Source organism: Camellia sinensis, chromosome 5, assembly GCF_055761805.1.
Source record: "Camellia sinensis isolate YWXY chromosome 5, ASM5576180v1, whole genome shotgun sequence".
NCBI lineage: Eukaryota > Viridiplantae > Streptophyta > Magnoliopsida > Ericales > Theaceae > Camellia > Camellia sinensis.
In genome coordinates this window covers 205,415,600-205,432,290 of record NC_138965.1, presented here as the reverse complement: position 1 = coordinate 205,432,290, position 16,691 = coordinate 205,415,600, and the positions used below count along the sequence as shown (strand labels likewise).

The 16,691-nt window shown below is 37.8% G+C and overlaps 1 protein-coding gene and 1 pseudogene across 2 annotated transcripts; both read right to left on the bottom strand.

Moving 5' to 3' along the window:
* Positions 1-29: 29 nt before the first annotated feature.
* On the bottom strand, positions 30-16,095 carry LOC114264803 (PH, RCC1 and FYVE domains-containing protein 1). 2 transcript variants are annotated; one of them, XM_028205524.2, is made up of 10 exons: positions 15,786-16,095; positions 15,307-15,679; positions 14,240-14,326; positions 12,776-12,865; positions 7,889-7,969; positions 7,461-7,613; positions 5,300-7,375; positions 2,740-2,886; positions 587-879; positions 30-469 (listed from the first exon to the last, which is right to left on the bottom strand). In XM_028205524.2, exons 2-10 carry the CDS (start codon positions 15,352-15,354, stop codon positions 379-381), a joined length of 3,066 nt encoding a protein of 1,021 aa, XP_028061325.2. In that variant the 5' UTR covers positions 15,355-15,679; positions 15,786-16,095; the 3' UTR covers positions 30-378. The 2 variants fall into 2 exon arrangements, with proteins under 2 accessions (XP_028061325.2, XP_028061324.2); XM_028205523.2 differs by having other exon boundaries at positions 15,790-16,093.
* Positions 10,169-11,162, bottom strand: LOC145791157 (linoleate 13S-lipoxygenase 3-1, chloroplastic pseudogene; annotated as a pseudogene).
* Positions 16,096-16,691: the final 596 nt, after the last annotated feature.

Sequence of the window (16,691 nt, the reverse complement as noted above, 5' to 3'; positions counted from 1 at the left end):
TTCAATTCCAAATATTGAACAAAATGAGCTAATATAACACATTCCTCAAAATGGATTTCCATTTCTTCATTAGTTCTTACATCGTTTCCTATATTCTTACTTTTCTTACATCTCAGTCTACTTCCAATTGGACTTTCGCCAACGGGATTGGTTGGGCTATCAAGACATTAGAACCTATGTAAAAAAGAGGAATCAACATTGTTAATTTCTAGGAATTAAAGATCGAAGTCCTCGTCATGAACTCCACCGAATGAGCAAAAAAAATGGGTAGAAAAAAAAAAGAATTTACAATTTTCAGTGGAGAGACGGAGGATCATACAAAATAAGTCAGGCTTCCCTCTCATTGAGCGGAAACGATGAAGTGCTAGCTGCATATTTTTAGGCTGTGCGTATATTGTGCCGCTTGCATACTCTAACCTCGTTTTCAGCCCACCACTTCTCCGCTTGCTCCTCATTGAAACATTTCCGACTGTAGAAAGATAGAAATGATCAATAACCATAGTTAATTTCTAACCTGCATTACAAACATGCTAAAGAATCCCATAATATTATTTTTCCAACTCTTAAAAAGGAAAAATATCAATACCTGAAGCGAACTCGTTTAAGTTCATTGCGACCCCCTGGCAAGGAGGAAAGAGTTATATACACGCCCGGTTCATCTTGCACCACCCACTCTGACTTCTCATTGAGTGTCTTTGTTCCATTAAATAAGAACGGATTAGATGAATTGATATTGGACTCACTTCTAGGAGAGATTATGCTCATCATGTTGCCCTCCTTAGAGGTTGGGATTGGATCACCCAAAGCACGTCTAACAATAGGATTTAACTTTTTGCCGGCAATATGCCCTTCGGGCACCCTTTCAGCCATCTCCTTCAACTGTCAGAAAAATGGACAATCCATAGTATTAGAACAAACAACGAAATAGGAACCAACACAGCACCCAACTCCACAATAAAGATACCTAAACAAATTAGTTAAGAAAAAATTGGAGAATTTGAGCAATGGATATACATTCCACGTAATCCTTGTTTTTTTTTCTCTTTAACTTGTCAATGCATAATCTGCAAGATTTTCTCGTTTGCTGACATTAGGCTTTTATCAACAGGATATATGTAATACCATTCATCTTAGAATTTTCTATCATGACACTGCTTACCATGGATAAGTTGAACTTATAATGCACAAGGCACCATTACAGCCCATGGCCCTGTTTGGTACAGCTTAATTTCAGCTTATTTCAGCTTTCAGCTTAATTTAAGCTATTTTGATGTGTTTGGTTTAGCTTATAGCTTATAGCTTATAGCTTTGTGGAAGTCAGAAAACAGCTTATTCTTTGAGTGGGGCAGGATATGCTTTAAGAATAAGCTGGAAATCAGCTTAAGCTGAAAGTTATAAGCTATAAGCTGTTTAGGCATAAGCTATAAGCACTTTCCCACAGCCCTACCAAACGGGACTCATGTCATGTAAATCATGAATTTAAAAAACACTTGGCCACTATAACATAACAAAGCATATACAAAATCTGAACCAGCAGCATGTAAAGTCAAAGACAACGTGAAATGTGACTTGGCCATCATCTAGCATGTGGAAATCAAGGGTGGGATTTCAAGGAATTCTTGCTCCAACATAGTAAATTACTGTTCCTGTGAAGGTATAAACAGATTGTCTCTAAGTAATCATATATTATAATATCATTATTCAGTTGTTACTTTCATTCCACTTGTTGGTTTGTAATTTATGCAGGCAAGAACCCTTAAAACACAACCTGCCAATATGGTCAAGCAGAAAGTCCTATAATGATATGATAAAGATATAGTCAATATGGCAAGAAATATGATGAAGTTCAGAAAGTGCCCACAGAAAAATATGGCAATGTGTTCATAATAAATTTGCAAGACTTGCAAATGCAAGTGTGCCTCCTATGTGCTAAATGAATGCTGAATGTTAAATTGATAAAAAAATAGAAGACTAGTTCAATTTGATCATTTTTAAAAAAATGAAAATTGGGTTTGGGGCATTGATCGCTATAGTTACCCAATAATGTGATATTTGGCATGTACAAGCTTGGCAGGGTATACATCAGTGGAGTTTGAAATTAGTAAAGTGCAGTGCCAGAAGCTAATGACTTGCGAAAGAATGACCTTTCTTACACTACACACATGCAAATACAGAATATAGAGTATAGAGTATTATAATTGATATATGTTGGCATCCCACATCAGCTGCGGACTAGGTCCAGAATGAACTTATAATGTGGCACAGGAACGCTTCCATTGTGGAGGCACCTTTTGAGTTGGAATCCAGAGGGACAAACCCGTGAGGACAGCTATTGAGCTGGGCCGAGCAGACAACACTTCCAGGTGGAGCTAGGCCACACATCTAACATGGTATTAGAGCTAGGGTCGTGCATGTGACGAGGCGGAGATGTTGGCACCCCACATTGGTTGCAAGACAATGTCCAGGACAGACTCATAAGATAGTGCAGGACACCTCCATTGTGGAAGCGCCTTTTGGGTTGGAGCACAAAGGGACAAACCCACGCGGCTAGCTCTTGGGTTGGACCATAGTGGACAATAATTCCAAGTGGGAGCTAGGTTACACCACACTTCTAACAATATTAAATTTGGAAAAGAATACGAAAATCTATTTTGAATGGACAAAATAGATTTTATTGAACATAGATGTTCTCAATAAAACAACATGAATACAGAATTTCTTGAGCATTGAAACATCTACCTGTGCAGTTAGAGACTTAATAACTTCCTTTGCAGCTTTGCACTTTTCAGCTTCGTTTGCTGCTGATTCAGTTGCTTCCTTCAATTCTCTTGCTGATCTCTCTATTTCAGCTTCAAGAAGTTGGGATTTTCTAGTAAGATCTTCAACCTAGAATGTTTTTATCCAAGCCAATTATAACCAAGAAAATCATCATCACCTCAATCCAATTATGGTAACTGCAAGGAGAAGAAAAACACAAAGAAGAAAAGGGATGGAAAACAAAACAGTACTTAAATGCCTTTTGTGAGACACTCATTGCAGTTGGGGTTCATCTAGGACAGCTGCTTTAGGCCATAAAAGACCATTAACCAAGCCTGCCAATCTGAGGCTGGAGAATTGAATCGTGACAGACCTTACCTCTGGCTTATTCATGCAAAGTGGCTAATCTTAGACATATATTTCAGGCTTGATTCCCATACATTTTACCATTGCATCAATGAATACGGCTCAACAACTAGTTTGGACATGGGCACTGTATTTAGCCCCTCTCCCTTTCCATATCAACTCAAAACCTTTATGTAACCCCATACCCTATTTCAGGGCTGGCGCTCAGCTGTTCGGGGTCTTAAGCGAACTTTTGAAATGGGGCCTTTTATACCTTATCACACTTTTTTTTTCTTCTTTTTTTTGGGGGTGGTGGTTAAAACGTATAAGTACTTGCAATTTTTCTAATATATATGTATATATATTTACTAATACCCACACAAATTCTGCTTGCATATACAATCATTAAAATTATATACTAAATTTACTTAAATAGGTCAAGACATGAAGAAATCATTACAAAAACTTATAAAGATAAAAATATGGTCTTGTTGCATTATAATTTAACAAAATTCAATTTATAACAAGAAAATACATCACCAAATCTATATAAAAATAATAATAATAATAATAATAAAATCTAAAGTTATAACACCAAATAAAAATCAAACCAACTGCAACAAAATATCAGTTAAATATTACTTTTGTTGCATTTTTAAATGCAAAATTACTAATTACATAATCTATAAGGGCCGTGTAGTTTAGATTGTGAACTTAGATTAGTTGGATTGGATCCTTTTTTTCAACTTACTAATGCTATAAGAGCTAAAATTAATTGCTGGCCCTGAGGCAACCGCCTTAGCGGTCTTGCCTTAGTGCCGGCTTTTGCACTATTTTCCAGTTGACAAACTCATGTTTATATGATCTGGTTTCAGTTTGAAGAGAGGCGTTAACTACACTATTGAAGAGAGGTGATAACTACACTAAACGTATATGTCCATACAGCATTAGTAGTGTATATAGTTCATGGCATGCATGTTGTACATTAGAACATCCATGTATAACTACTCAACTTTATTCATGAGCATGTAACCCTTGCAAAAATAAGGATTGACTATAAACCAACTCCTAATTCTGTGGAAGGATCCGCAAGGCCATTTTACAGAACCATCAGAGAGTTTGACCAAATACGAGCAACTCCCTCACAGGATCGCCCAAAAATTACACAAATTGCATATGGTGAAAAATATAAATTTTGAGGGCGCGAGGGCCTAAACCTTCCTCATATTTCACTGACAATGTCAAACATCCAGCAAGATCCAACCCCGAATATAATGCAAAGCCCCTACTTCTTGAGATAAGCTAATAAAAGAGATTGAAAAAATGAAAGCTTGAAACAGGTTAAGGTTGGCGAGGCGGCAGAATTACTTTCTTTCTATTACTTTAAATCAATAAAAGACAAGAAAAAGTAGAGAGAAACAAAGTAGAAAAGATGACGAGCTAAGATTTGGTAATGTCATGGAAGTTTTAAATATTGAAGATTCTGGTGTTAAATTATTCTGTTTGGTCGCTCAACAAGGTTTCAACTAATCATATGGGAAAATCTTGGTATTCAGTAAGCCTAATGTTGTGTTTGGTTGAGGGATTTGAGGAAGGATTTGGAAAAGGAAATGGAAAAGGTAGGTAAAATGTGAATAAAACAAATGAAAAAGGTATGTGAAATGTGAATAAAACATACCTATATTTCACCTAGTTTCACACACTTTTTCCCTTTCCCTTTCCAAATCCGTCTCCAAATCCCCTAACCAAACACAGCGTAAGGGTAGTTCCAGAACAGTAAGAGTACAATATGAGGAGGTTATTAAGGCAGGACTGAGATCCATAAATAAGCATGCTACTGAATTGGTTGAAGATTTCCTGGTGCTTCATGTGAAATGCAAGAGTTCCAACGAAGCCAATACAGACTTTAGAAAATTCTTTAAGAGCTTAATTATCAACATATTCCCATACCTATACCTCCCAACCCTCACTGAGTTTCTTTTTGCAAAGCGGAAAAAAGGCATGCTCCTAAAACAGACAAAATGAAGGCGTGAAATCTTTAGCGGGGGAAGCATTGTAGAAACCATATCAATCTTGTTGCTTAGGAGTGCCCATCAATAAACATAATAATTAAAAAAAAAAAGGAAGTGGAGATTTAAGCATGAATGGAACTGTAGGAATTAAATATAATTAGCTCTTTATCTTCACACATGCTTACCTGTGCCCTCAAATTTATGACCTCTTGGCTTGGACTATCATTTTTATGCTTTGAATCACCAAGAATCACTTCAGATGTATAAAGAGACCGTGATGATGTTGGTGTTGTTGAAACAGGAGATGTTGCCTGAGAAGCCATTCTAAAACTAGGAACATAAGCTGAAAAAACATTCTTTGAAGCTTCAAGTAGAGCATTTGATGATTTAGAAGGAAAAATGATTCCCCACTGTGTATTTCCAGCCACAAGAGGGAATACATGGGTATCATTTGAATTTCTGCCTTCGGCTTGATTGACTGAGTCAAAAGACGAGAGACTGATAAATTGTCCTTGTAATCGAGAACCCCAAATATCTTCTTCTGACATCTCATTGGCCTTACTAATTGAACTTTCACTTTTGGTTTTGGGCATCCAAGTAACAGATCCAGATTCTGCAATATTCTTTAGCTTGATGAAACAATTATCACAGACACGATATGGTTTGTTCATACTTGGAGCCAAAGAAGCTCTCAGTGCTTTCCTAATACTGCATGCTTTGCAGAAGGCAAGGCCACAGTTGTAACAATTATGTCGCTTTCTTCTGAAATTAAATGGATTACGACAACCAGAACACACAGAAGTGTCAGCATTGGAACCCAATCTATAAAGACATGTAACAGCAGTAAAATTTACACCACAGACTACACGCTTTACTTGCTTATCTTTGAAAAAATCAACAAGTGTAGGTGTATTTCGATTATCACTGTCTCCATGGCCTAATTGCCCATTTGCACCTTTCCCCCAAGTGTAAACCTCTGTTTTAGAAGTCAAAACTGCAACATGATAGGAACCACAGGCAATTTCTTCTACAAAGCTGTCAGCAATTTTACCTTCAACGCAAGTGGGAATCTTTCCATCAGCTAAAGGGTTCCCTAACTGTCCATAATCTGTGCTCCCCATTGTATAGACTCGTCCTGTGGTTGTTAGAGCAATTGTTAGGTTATGCCCACAGGCTACCTGACAGAAGCTTACATCAACCAACGCAGCTACAAGCACAGGAACTAGCCTGGGTTCTTTATCACCATGTCCAAGTCTGCCTTTATCCCCATCCCCCCAGGTAAATAGCATTCCAGATGACGAGCTCTCAAAAGGTCCAGAACTAGAAGTTTCAGTCTCTACTTCAACAACTGCAGCAGTATGCCAGACTCCACAAGCAACCCTCAACGTCCGCAATCCTTTCAAAGATTCCACTTCTGTCGGAACACAAGTGCAACCACGGTCTCCATGGCCTAAGGCACCAAAAGTTCCATCTCCAAATGTGAATAACTGGCCTGCAGATGTTACAAGAGCTGTATGCCAAGGTCCACAAGAGATAAACGACACTTGTATACCCTCCATGAAAACACTCAATTTTTTAGGAATCCAGTGACTGACGTTACTTCCATGCCCAAGCAAACCAGAATTGTGACTACCATCACCCCATGTATAAAGATCCCCGGAAAATGTAACAGCACAGGTGTGATTCTCGCCACATGCCACTAGCACAATGTTCATGCTGCTAAGAGCATCAATGAGCTTTGGGTGTGAAACATCCTCTTCTACTCCATGGCCAAGCCTGCCCCCCTCCCCCTCCCCCCAACTAAATATCTCCCCTTGTTTCGTGACTAAAACAGCATGCCTACCACCACAAGCAACATTATGAATATCAAGTACCACTGTTGACACCAATGCTTTAGGCAAATGAGCATTCATCTTGGTACTAGATGAACCACCACACCTATGCACACCGCCACCCAACACCCCATCACCAATGCCTTCTCCCCAAATTAAAACATCACCTAAGACATCAAAATCTTCATGACCAGAACCATGGCTTGATGAACTTACAATACTAGAAAAACTAACTCGAAAAGTTTCAGCTGCCGAACTTCGACCATTTGAATTATCTACGGCTGCAGCTGACAATGAGGTAAGAGAATTGGTAACTGGTTCAGATTGAGCAAGATTTTTGGCTGCTGCAGTATATGAAATTAATTCAGAGAATGCTTTTCCCAAACTATTTCCGGGAAGACCCTCAACTAGTTGAGCATCTCCTTGATCCTGAGTCAATTAGGCAAAGCACGAGTAAATACGAAATGGATAACAATAATTTCAAAAGAACTACAGAAGAAATATTGCTCCTTACGGAAAATAAAACAGAATTTCTCCGAACAAGTCGATTGTAAGGTACTATAGTCTCTTTACTTGCTTCAGTTCTCAAGTTGCTGTGGCTACCACGTGAAATCAATGCCTTTAGACCAACAAGCCAAACCTCAGCTTCATCCTTATCCTTACATATCTGTCCATGCATCAGTCATGAGGCAGCTAAAATGCACACAATTGTGGATTTTGATATCATGCAACTCTATGTATCATATCATTATGATGTGTTTGATTTATGTACTAAGCCCAATAAACAAAGAATGAAATAAATTTCGTAGTGTGCAACAGTTTCTTTAGGTATTGATAGTGAAGCAAGATTTGTGCCATCCCCCAATCCCCCATGCACGCAACACCCCTGCAGGAAGGGCGGTGGTTGCCCAGGAAAATGAAAAAAATGAGACAGAAACTCACCAGATCCAAGGACCTGTCATTGTATAGGAGGGAGAATGATTGATATTCCTTCTCAGGCCGGGGATAACGCTGGAATATTGCCTGATAGGAAAACACTATCATTTTAATCAAATACTTGAAATTGTAACATGTTAAAATTGAATGTATAAAGAGAAATAGAGAATTGTATTATTGATTGATGTATATTATGGTGTGTTGAGCTCTCTCCTTTATAGAGGAGAGGGAGAACAATTACAAACTGAAAGTAGAAGCACAAACCAAACAACATTATTAAAGGTACATTATTAAAGCATACTAATTATTATACTAACCTAATTATTAAAGCAACATTTTACATATTATATTCTAACAGCCCCCCTCAAACTCAAGGAGGATAGGAACCAACCAACTTGAGTTTGGAGAGAGTAACAAAACAGGAAAATAATCTGACAAATAAAATAAAAAATGGATAGGCGACACTGTATGGTCGTGTCAGACCGTTGTAGAAGACTATATGGTTATGGCAGACCGATGTAGAAGACAGTTTATGGGGTCATGTCGGACCGTTGTAGCAGACAATGTTGTGACAGTTGTTGTGACAGTTTACGGAGTCTTGCTGGACCCTTGTAGAAACTAACCGGAATCAATGTCGGGACAGTTTACAGAGTCTTGTCGGACCCATGAAGGAGCTAACCGGAATCAATGTCGGGACAGTTTACAGAGTCTTGTCGGACCCATGTAAAAGCTAACCGGAATCAATGTCGGGACAGTTTACAGAGTCTTGTCAGACCCATGAAGGAGCTAACCGGAATCAATGTCGGGACAGTTTACAGAGTCTTGTCGGACCCCTTAAAAAGTCGCACCCTCAAAAGGTGTGCCCAATCTTTCAAAAGGCGTGCCCAATCCATAAAAAGGCGTGCCATCAAAAGGCGCGCCCATATTGTCGTCGAGCGCCGAGCGACGCATGATGCGCGTGTCTGCCTTGGCTATTTAACCAAGGTTGAGGCGGAGGCTGTGCAAACCAGTCTAAAACCTCTGAACTCTCGGAGAGCTTGTCTCTAAGAGCTGCAAATCTTGAAACACTCTGTAACCAACCCTGTCTGACAGTACCAATCGGTAATCGCTGCTTCTCTGAAACACTTAGCAACCCAAAAACATGGCCTCGTCTTCCCGTTCACCTACCCAGAATATGGCCTCTTCGTCCCGTGGTCTGCTCACTCTCTTTCCCGACCTCAACGAGTCAACAAGAGAGATAACTGGTGCGGTGGCCCGTGAACCTCAACCAAACACCTCTGGTTTTGCTCCGTTGAACTTTCCGATGCGGTCGGTGGAGCAAAAAATGGCGGTGCAAACTGATATTGAGGCCAATCAGTATACTTTGAAGTCATGTGTGGAGACCATGACGGCGGTCACAAACTTGTCGCACCGGCTGCAGAGTAGGACAAATGAGGTGCAACAGTTAAACGTTCAACTGGCTCTGCTCCAACGCATGTATAAGGATGCGCGAGCAGAGATAAGTGTGCTAAAGGCGAAAAACAAGGAGCTGAAGCGGAAGGCCACCGTTATGTTTCGATTTGGAGGTCCGCCATATGCTGCAGTGGAGGAATATGGGGGAGTGAACGTGCTCGGCGGCGTGGAAAACACAGAGGCAACACCGTCAAGAGCCGCGCAGGATGGAGGCAAAAAGAAGAGACCGGCGGCAGAGTAGAGAAGAAAAATCCCACCTGTGGATGTGGTGGTTTGTTTGTATTTTTTTTTTTTTTTTTTTATTGTTGTTGTTTTGTTGTTGTGTAAAATTGTGATCAGGGTTGATCCCGTCATGAAAAAAAATGACAAGTTTGTGGAATGAAAACCGAGATGGTGGTGAAAGGTTTTTTTTTTTTTTTTTTTTGGTGTGGGAACAAAAATAAAATAAAATAATAAGAGAATGGAAAAAAAGGATGATACTCACCAACTGAGTTGTAGAATATTGAAATATTGATGAAAAAGAAAGATAGAAAAAATAAAAATAAAATAAAATAAAGGTTTGTGAAAAATCATTATATATATATATTGATGAATCAGTAGATATAGGGTGAGTGGAGGATAATAGTGTGGGAAATATATCATAATAATAAAAGATATATATGCTTTGTCCCCTGAACCGGTAGATATATGGTGAGTGGAGTGCAAAAGGTGAAGGAAGGGTTTGGAAAGTGGACAAAGTGGTGGATCCTTGAGTAGAGAGAGAGAGAAAAAAGGGACCAGAGAGAGAGATAGTGGGTTGATTAAAAAAAGATTGTGGGGTTGAAAGTGGGTTTATTCATCAATTTCATGGCCTCAATGATGCAGAGAACCTGTCCCTTCTGTACTTTGTCTCCAACCTTAACAAGCGGTGGTTCATCAGGTGCTGGACTTCGGTAGAATGTCCCTACCATGGGGCATTTAAGAGGTGGAAGGGATGACTTAGCTGACTTGGCAATGATGAGAAATAATATTTTTGTGGGTCAGCGACCAAGATGGCATATTCAGGGTCTCCCTCCTCGGGAATTAATCGACGCATCAGGGTTGGGCGGTTGGGGACGTAGCCGCCGGAGGGGTACTGTCCAAAGTTGAGGGCGGCGTGTTGAGCGGAGGCGAACCAGATGATGGTAGTGAGGATAGAGGAGAGATCATCAGGGGTTGCGAGTGTGGGCCACCAGGATTCATGGCGGAGATCAGCATGACCTACATTTATGGACTCAGCGTACCAGGCTTGGAGCTTTTTGTCATTGCAGACTAGGCTTGAATCTGGGTAGTAACGGTTCACATAAGTTTGAACCCATTTCTGTATGGCGGACCAGATCAGGAGCCCATCAGCTGCATAAGGGTAGTCCTCAATTAGTAGCTTCACTCCATGTGGTTGTGTGGGGTCCGCTACAGCCATACCCCTTCGAATGAGATCAGCTGGAAGGCCTTCGAGATCAAAGCGCCAGAAATTCTTGTAGGCGGCTGCACTAATCTCCATGCAGTATCCATCAGGAGTTTCCAGCACAGGAACCTTCCCAATAGGGTTCATCTTAATAAACTCTGGGGTTTTATTTGACACACCCATCTCAAAATTATGGGCAAGTTCAACTTGGACACCACTGTACTCTGCAGCAATGAGTGTCTTGAAAGCATTTTTGTTTGTTTGCCCTGCATGCAAGATCAGCGCCATTTCTTAAGGGAAAAACGATCGCTTTTTGATATCGGATCTTAGAGTACGAGCGATCTTCCGAAAAGCAAGAAGCTTTGCGAGTGAAGAGAGAGAGAGAGCTTAGAGTTCTCTTCTTGCAGAGTTACGGCTGTGGAAAGTGGAAGGTATGTGTAGAAAATTCCAGCGGGCAGCAAAGGCAAAGTTGCCGGCCGGCTGCCCGCCGGTGAGAAAGAAATACAGGCCTAAATCTTATGGCTCTGATACCATGTTAAAATTGAATGTATAAAGAGAAATAGAGAATTGTATTATTGATTGATGTATATTATGGTGTGTTGAGCTCTCTCCTTTATAGAGGAGAGGGAGAACAATTACAAACCGAAAGTAGAAGCACAAACCAAACAACATTATTAAAGGTACATTATTAAAGCATACTAATTATTATACTAACCTAATTATTAAAGCAACATTTTACATATTATATTCTAACATAACATAATTATAATAAATTTAGAGAGAATTTTTTTTTTTAAAAACAAACAATATGAATGAAAAATTAAAGCTGAACTTATAGTGGGGTTAATAAAAACCTCCAAGATAAATGCTCTTACAAACAATCCGCATGCATCCCTGTGAAGGCCTTATGGTAGGTTTTAACAAAGCCTAGGCTCTTTAAGAAGCCTCCATGCTACAAACACCAATCCAAAAACTAATGAACTACTGCACTAATCATGTTCCATCTCTTTTTCCAAATAATACTGATGTAGGGCAGCAATTGGATTAAAAAAATGCAGCAAATGTTTGGGTTTCTGGATGAAAAAGGTTAAGAAAGAGAGCGGATTTTGGTTTTAACAAAACACAAAACTCCTAAGAAGCCTGGACATGGCACACCGAGATTTTCAAAAAATTAGGATAAGGACATGATGGTGGGGATATGGCAAACAAATATTTTTTTTTATATATTTTTATTTGTTAATTTTATTCACAAACAACCAAAAATAATAAAAAAAACTAACACTAATTCACCATGAGAAACTATTCAATTTATAATAAAAACATCATTTAACATACAAAATACTATTTCATACCCATTACTTAGTTTAAGAACAATACTATAGTGTAAACATTTACCAAAAGTTTGCACCAAACATTCCACAAGACCAACATAACGGGAAGCAAATAATAGAAACACTAGCAAGATGAAAGGGACAACTGATTTTTTTCAAGAATGCCCTCTACCTCAAATAAATTTTAGGGCACTAATTAAGATATCAAAGATAGAACATATTAGAGGAATATTTTATTTTTATTTTCCAATTTCCACCATTTTGTTTCCAAATACTATCCTTTAACCGCCAAACTATCTTTCTAAAATTATAATAAAACCTCAAACATGCACGCCAACATGTCCAGCAAAAAATAATAATTAAAATAATTGACATGCCATGCGGCAGGTCCAAGTCGGACACGTGTTAGACACAACTACTGCTACATAAATGCAATGTCCATACTTCATAGCCAAACTCTGTGCTAGGTGGTAGGACTACAAAAACAGGAGATCATCGTGTGGGGGTGGTGAACATTCTGTGTGTGTGTGTGTGCAGGAGGGTGGGGGGAGGATTTCTGCTTTTTTCAAGTTTATTCATTTTGATCTCCACACGCACACAAAAGAAAACAATATACACAATAGTATAGAATACAATGGAAAAACTTGCACTCCTATGCTTGCATGAGCACCAATCAAGCAAACTTACAGTACGCTGCCCGGGAATTATCCTTGTAACGTGACGTAGTTCAATCTGTTTTTCTTTTTTGCCAAAGTGCCATAGCAATGCAGACTCATCCTGAATGTAGTCAAAAGAACCTGAATAAATGGAAATACCAAAAAGAGAGATTGTCTTCTGTTTTTTGTTTATTTATTTTTTTTTGTTTTTAAAAGAAGAAGAAGAATAAGAAGAATATTTTTTTAGATGTACAATTACATGGCTAAGACAATGAGGATTTATGGCGTGGTCAACTCAAACCAAAAAATAATAATGTGAGGCATGTCACTTTGATTATTGACAGATCAAACTTCAATCTCAGTATCTCTAGATTAAATATCAAACTAAATCATGGATACTTTTCCCTCTCTGAATGGGAAAAATAAATGGGGGTTCTTAGTGAAATGGCAGCTTCACTTGTTCATCATCAAAATAATAGTCCACACTACATTGAACTGAAGAGAGACAAATTACTTGATTGATAGGTTGTGTGGGTCACCACCACCACCACTCTCTCTACATGGCAAACCCCTGAAGCACTACAATGAGGTTATGTGTCTAGCCCAATGAAGCATGTCTACGGGTATGGGTGCGGGTACTAGTGGTACGATACGGATACGTCAATACGATAAAATCTAAAAAAAGTAAGGTAAGGGTACAGTATGTTAGTAAATTTTATTTTATTTTTATTTTTATTTTTTTAAAATTTAGAGTAATGCAAAAATAGTTAAATGGTTTACTTGGTTAAGATCCAACTTACAATTTAATACCAAAAGTAAGGTATAAACCAAAATTAAATATCATTATATTAAATAACTTACAGTCCAAAGTTTAAAATTTAAAATAATGCTAAGCGTAAAAAAGAAGAAGTCCAAACTTCATCTATATATAGAAGAAAATACTATTGTAGCTGAGGTACGATTTAAGTATATGCTAGGTACCTCTAGGGTATGACAAAAATTAGGATGGAAAAATTTAAGTATGTATTTCATGTATCCAAACGTATGCAGAAGTACCATACAAAGTACCAGTACCTGGTACGGATAACACATGTTTGTCAAAGTACCAATGCTTCATAGGTCTAGCCTAAGTGGAAACATATGCACCACCAGGTATGGCTACTAAGCTCACTAGTGTGGTAGTTGCTCTAGCAAGCTAAAGCAACAAAGTGAATGAGTCAAAGTATGAGGAACTTGATGGATGGCTCGTAACATATGTGGTAGAGCCAAGCTCACTCGCATAGCCATAGCCCACAACCCCTTTGAAATAAAAAAGGAAAAGACCAACCTCAAAACTCTCAACATACTTGTTTTTTTCATCATCAGAAAAGTGGCCAAAGCGAAAAATTTGTAAGTTGTGGAAATATCCCAAAAAAATGAGTATAGACACACACATGCACAAGGAGATAGAGTTTATGTGAAATTTCTCATTTGAATGGACACAAAGGAAACTTACAGAAGAAAGTCGAAATGGGCAAAACTTCGGCTTCCCTCTTCGCCCATACTTAAGCAAATATGCCCCTTTCTTAAGCATTATAATGGCCTGTAAATTAGAGTAAAAGAAAAATGCAGTATATGAGTTTAATGTTTCCGCACAAGAGCATAGGGCAATGACAAAGATAATATAGTAGGGTACATATTTCTCATTCCAATGTTAGTGTGGTACAAATATTACATAAAATATGTATACAATATATAAAAGTGAAAAAATATACATCTTTCCTTGCAGAAACTTTGAGGGTCTCTAAACTTGGTTAGTGTTGATGTTTAGACAATAAAAAAAGAAGATGGATGTGCTCTGTATAATGGCTAGGGGGCCACACCATACATATATTTGCAAAACATGTCATATTTTGAGCATAGTAATAAAAGTGAGTTTTGATCAGCATGGGGCCATGGCAACCCATTGTCTATGAATGGATCCGTCCCTGCTTACCATGAACGAATGTATCATTAGTTGATATCTCAAGTATGAGCTTCAACAAAGTTCGTCATGACTCTTGAGTATTCATATTTCATAAAGAACAACACTGCCTACTAAAACAAAATTACTATAAGGGCCCATTTGGATTTCAAATCAAGGGATTTGATCTTAATCATTCAACGATAATAACTCAAATTCAGATATGATAGTTTATTTATGAATTCCAAGATTGAGTAAAATAACTTTATCATGATGGATTTGAAAAACTTAGTTAAAACTAGTCATTTGAAATTATACTGAAGATTCTATTTCTAGCTATAAGGATCCTACAAAAGTGTATATATGTTCTATCTATCTCAACTTATCATGTTCCATTGTTTTTCTATCCATTTAATCTCAAATCTATTGATTTGAAATCGACAACTATCCAAACGAACCCTAATAGTGAATTTGACTACACGGAATCGACTCTTTGGAATTGGTATCATAGACCACCTTCATTAGACTGGCCTCCAATTCCACATAGAAGGCATGGACTTCATGCATAGAATACATACATGTACACATACACATATATAAACAAAAATAAGCAGACTTGCCTGGTCGACGTCTCTTTCAGCCAGACCACCCCTCTGAGGATCAGCCATTCAAGTTGCAATATCATGTGAAGCCCAGATGTAGAACCAAAACCCATTTGAACAAAACAATGTACTGCCCCATACACAAATCACTCCAGAACTCCACCCACGGCGCGGGCTTCTGAACTTGAGCAATCTTTTCCTTATCTATCCCATTATTATTACCAAAAACAAAATCAAATTACCAGCTCATCAACTCCACATACACATAGAAATCCCTAAAATTCAAAAATCCCACGAAATCCTACACTCCGAGAACCAATGTGGAGCTCTGAAACAGCTCGAAACCACTCCTCTTCAGATTCACACGAACCCTAGACATTCATATGCCAATCTGAAAACCACAAAAAATCTCTTGAATTTCGGACACATAAGCTTCAAGAACCGATTGTAATTCCAAATATGAATATGCGAACCACGATAATTCTGGTTTTGATTACCTACATTGGGAGATTTACCGAAACGGAGCCATTGTGGGAGGAAATTCGGAGGTCGTTGAGCTTCAAATGGTGACCACAAAGAATGGAGCGATTGGATTCAGAAACGAAAAAACGGTCGTACATGCTAGTGATTTCTAGACCAAAATCCAGATTTTGGATTGAGAATCGAACAAAGAATCTGAAATTCGGGGTGTATTGCAAGAATGGCAATGAGGATCGTTATACATACAGCTTAGAGTGTCTCTCTCTCTCTCTCTCTCTCTCTCTCTCTCTCTCCTCCCTCCATGTAACTTGTTCCGATTGGTGACACGTCGTCAACTGAATCTGGAATTTGATGTTTTGTGGAACGCTTTACCATTGAGTTCTCCAGAAAACGACGTCGGACACAATAAAATAGTATTTTTTTTGGAAAAAATTTGTTATGAAATCCATTTGTAAGAATGTAATTAATAAAATTATTTAGTAAAAATGATAAATTATTGAAAAATATTATAACACACACTCTTCAAAAATGTATATCATATATATCTTATAATTAAGGAGTTGTTTGAAATATTGTAAATAAGTATATTTTTTAATTTTTTATAAAAAAATATGTAAAAAATAAATAAAAAGATGTACGACTCAAAAAAAGATTAAAAAAAAAATGTACTAACATAGATCATGCCAAATAAACTCTAGATATATATATATATATAATTTCATATTTTTTAAGTCATAATTAAAAAATATTATAATTAAATATAGTATGAAACATAATTAAAAAATTGATGAGTTATAACCAAAATAATATGATAATTAAAAAAAATTCTTCATAAGTACAGAAAAAAATTTGACATATAAGACGTAAATAAGGCCTCATTTGGGGATTATATATTTTAGTCAAAAACTTAAAAAATCATTATA

Bases quoted from the DNA above. Each gene is read 5' to 3' on its own strand.
- LOC114264803 (XM_028205524.2), bottom strand. From the start codon at position 15,354: ATGGCTGATCCTCAGAGGGGTGGTCTGGCTGAAAGAGACGTCGACCAG. The intron at 7,376-7,460 runs GTAAGGAGCAAT...TAATTGACTCAG, and splicing joins GAAATTCTGTTTTATTTTCC to GATCAAGGAGATGCTCAACT. The intron at 2,887-5,299 runs GTAAGCATGTGT...AAAACATTCTAG, and splicing joins TCATAAATTTGAGGGCACAG to GTTGAAGATCTTACTAGAAA.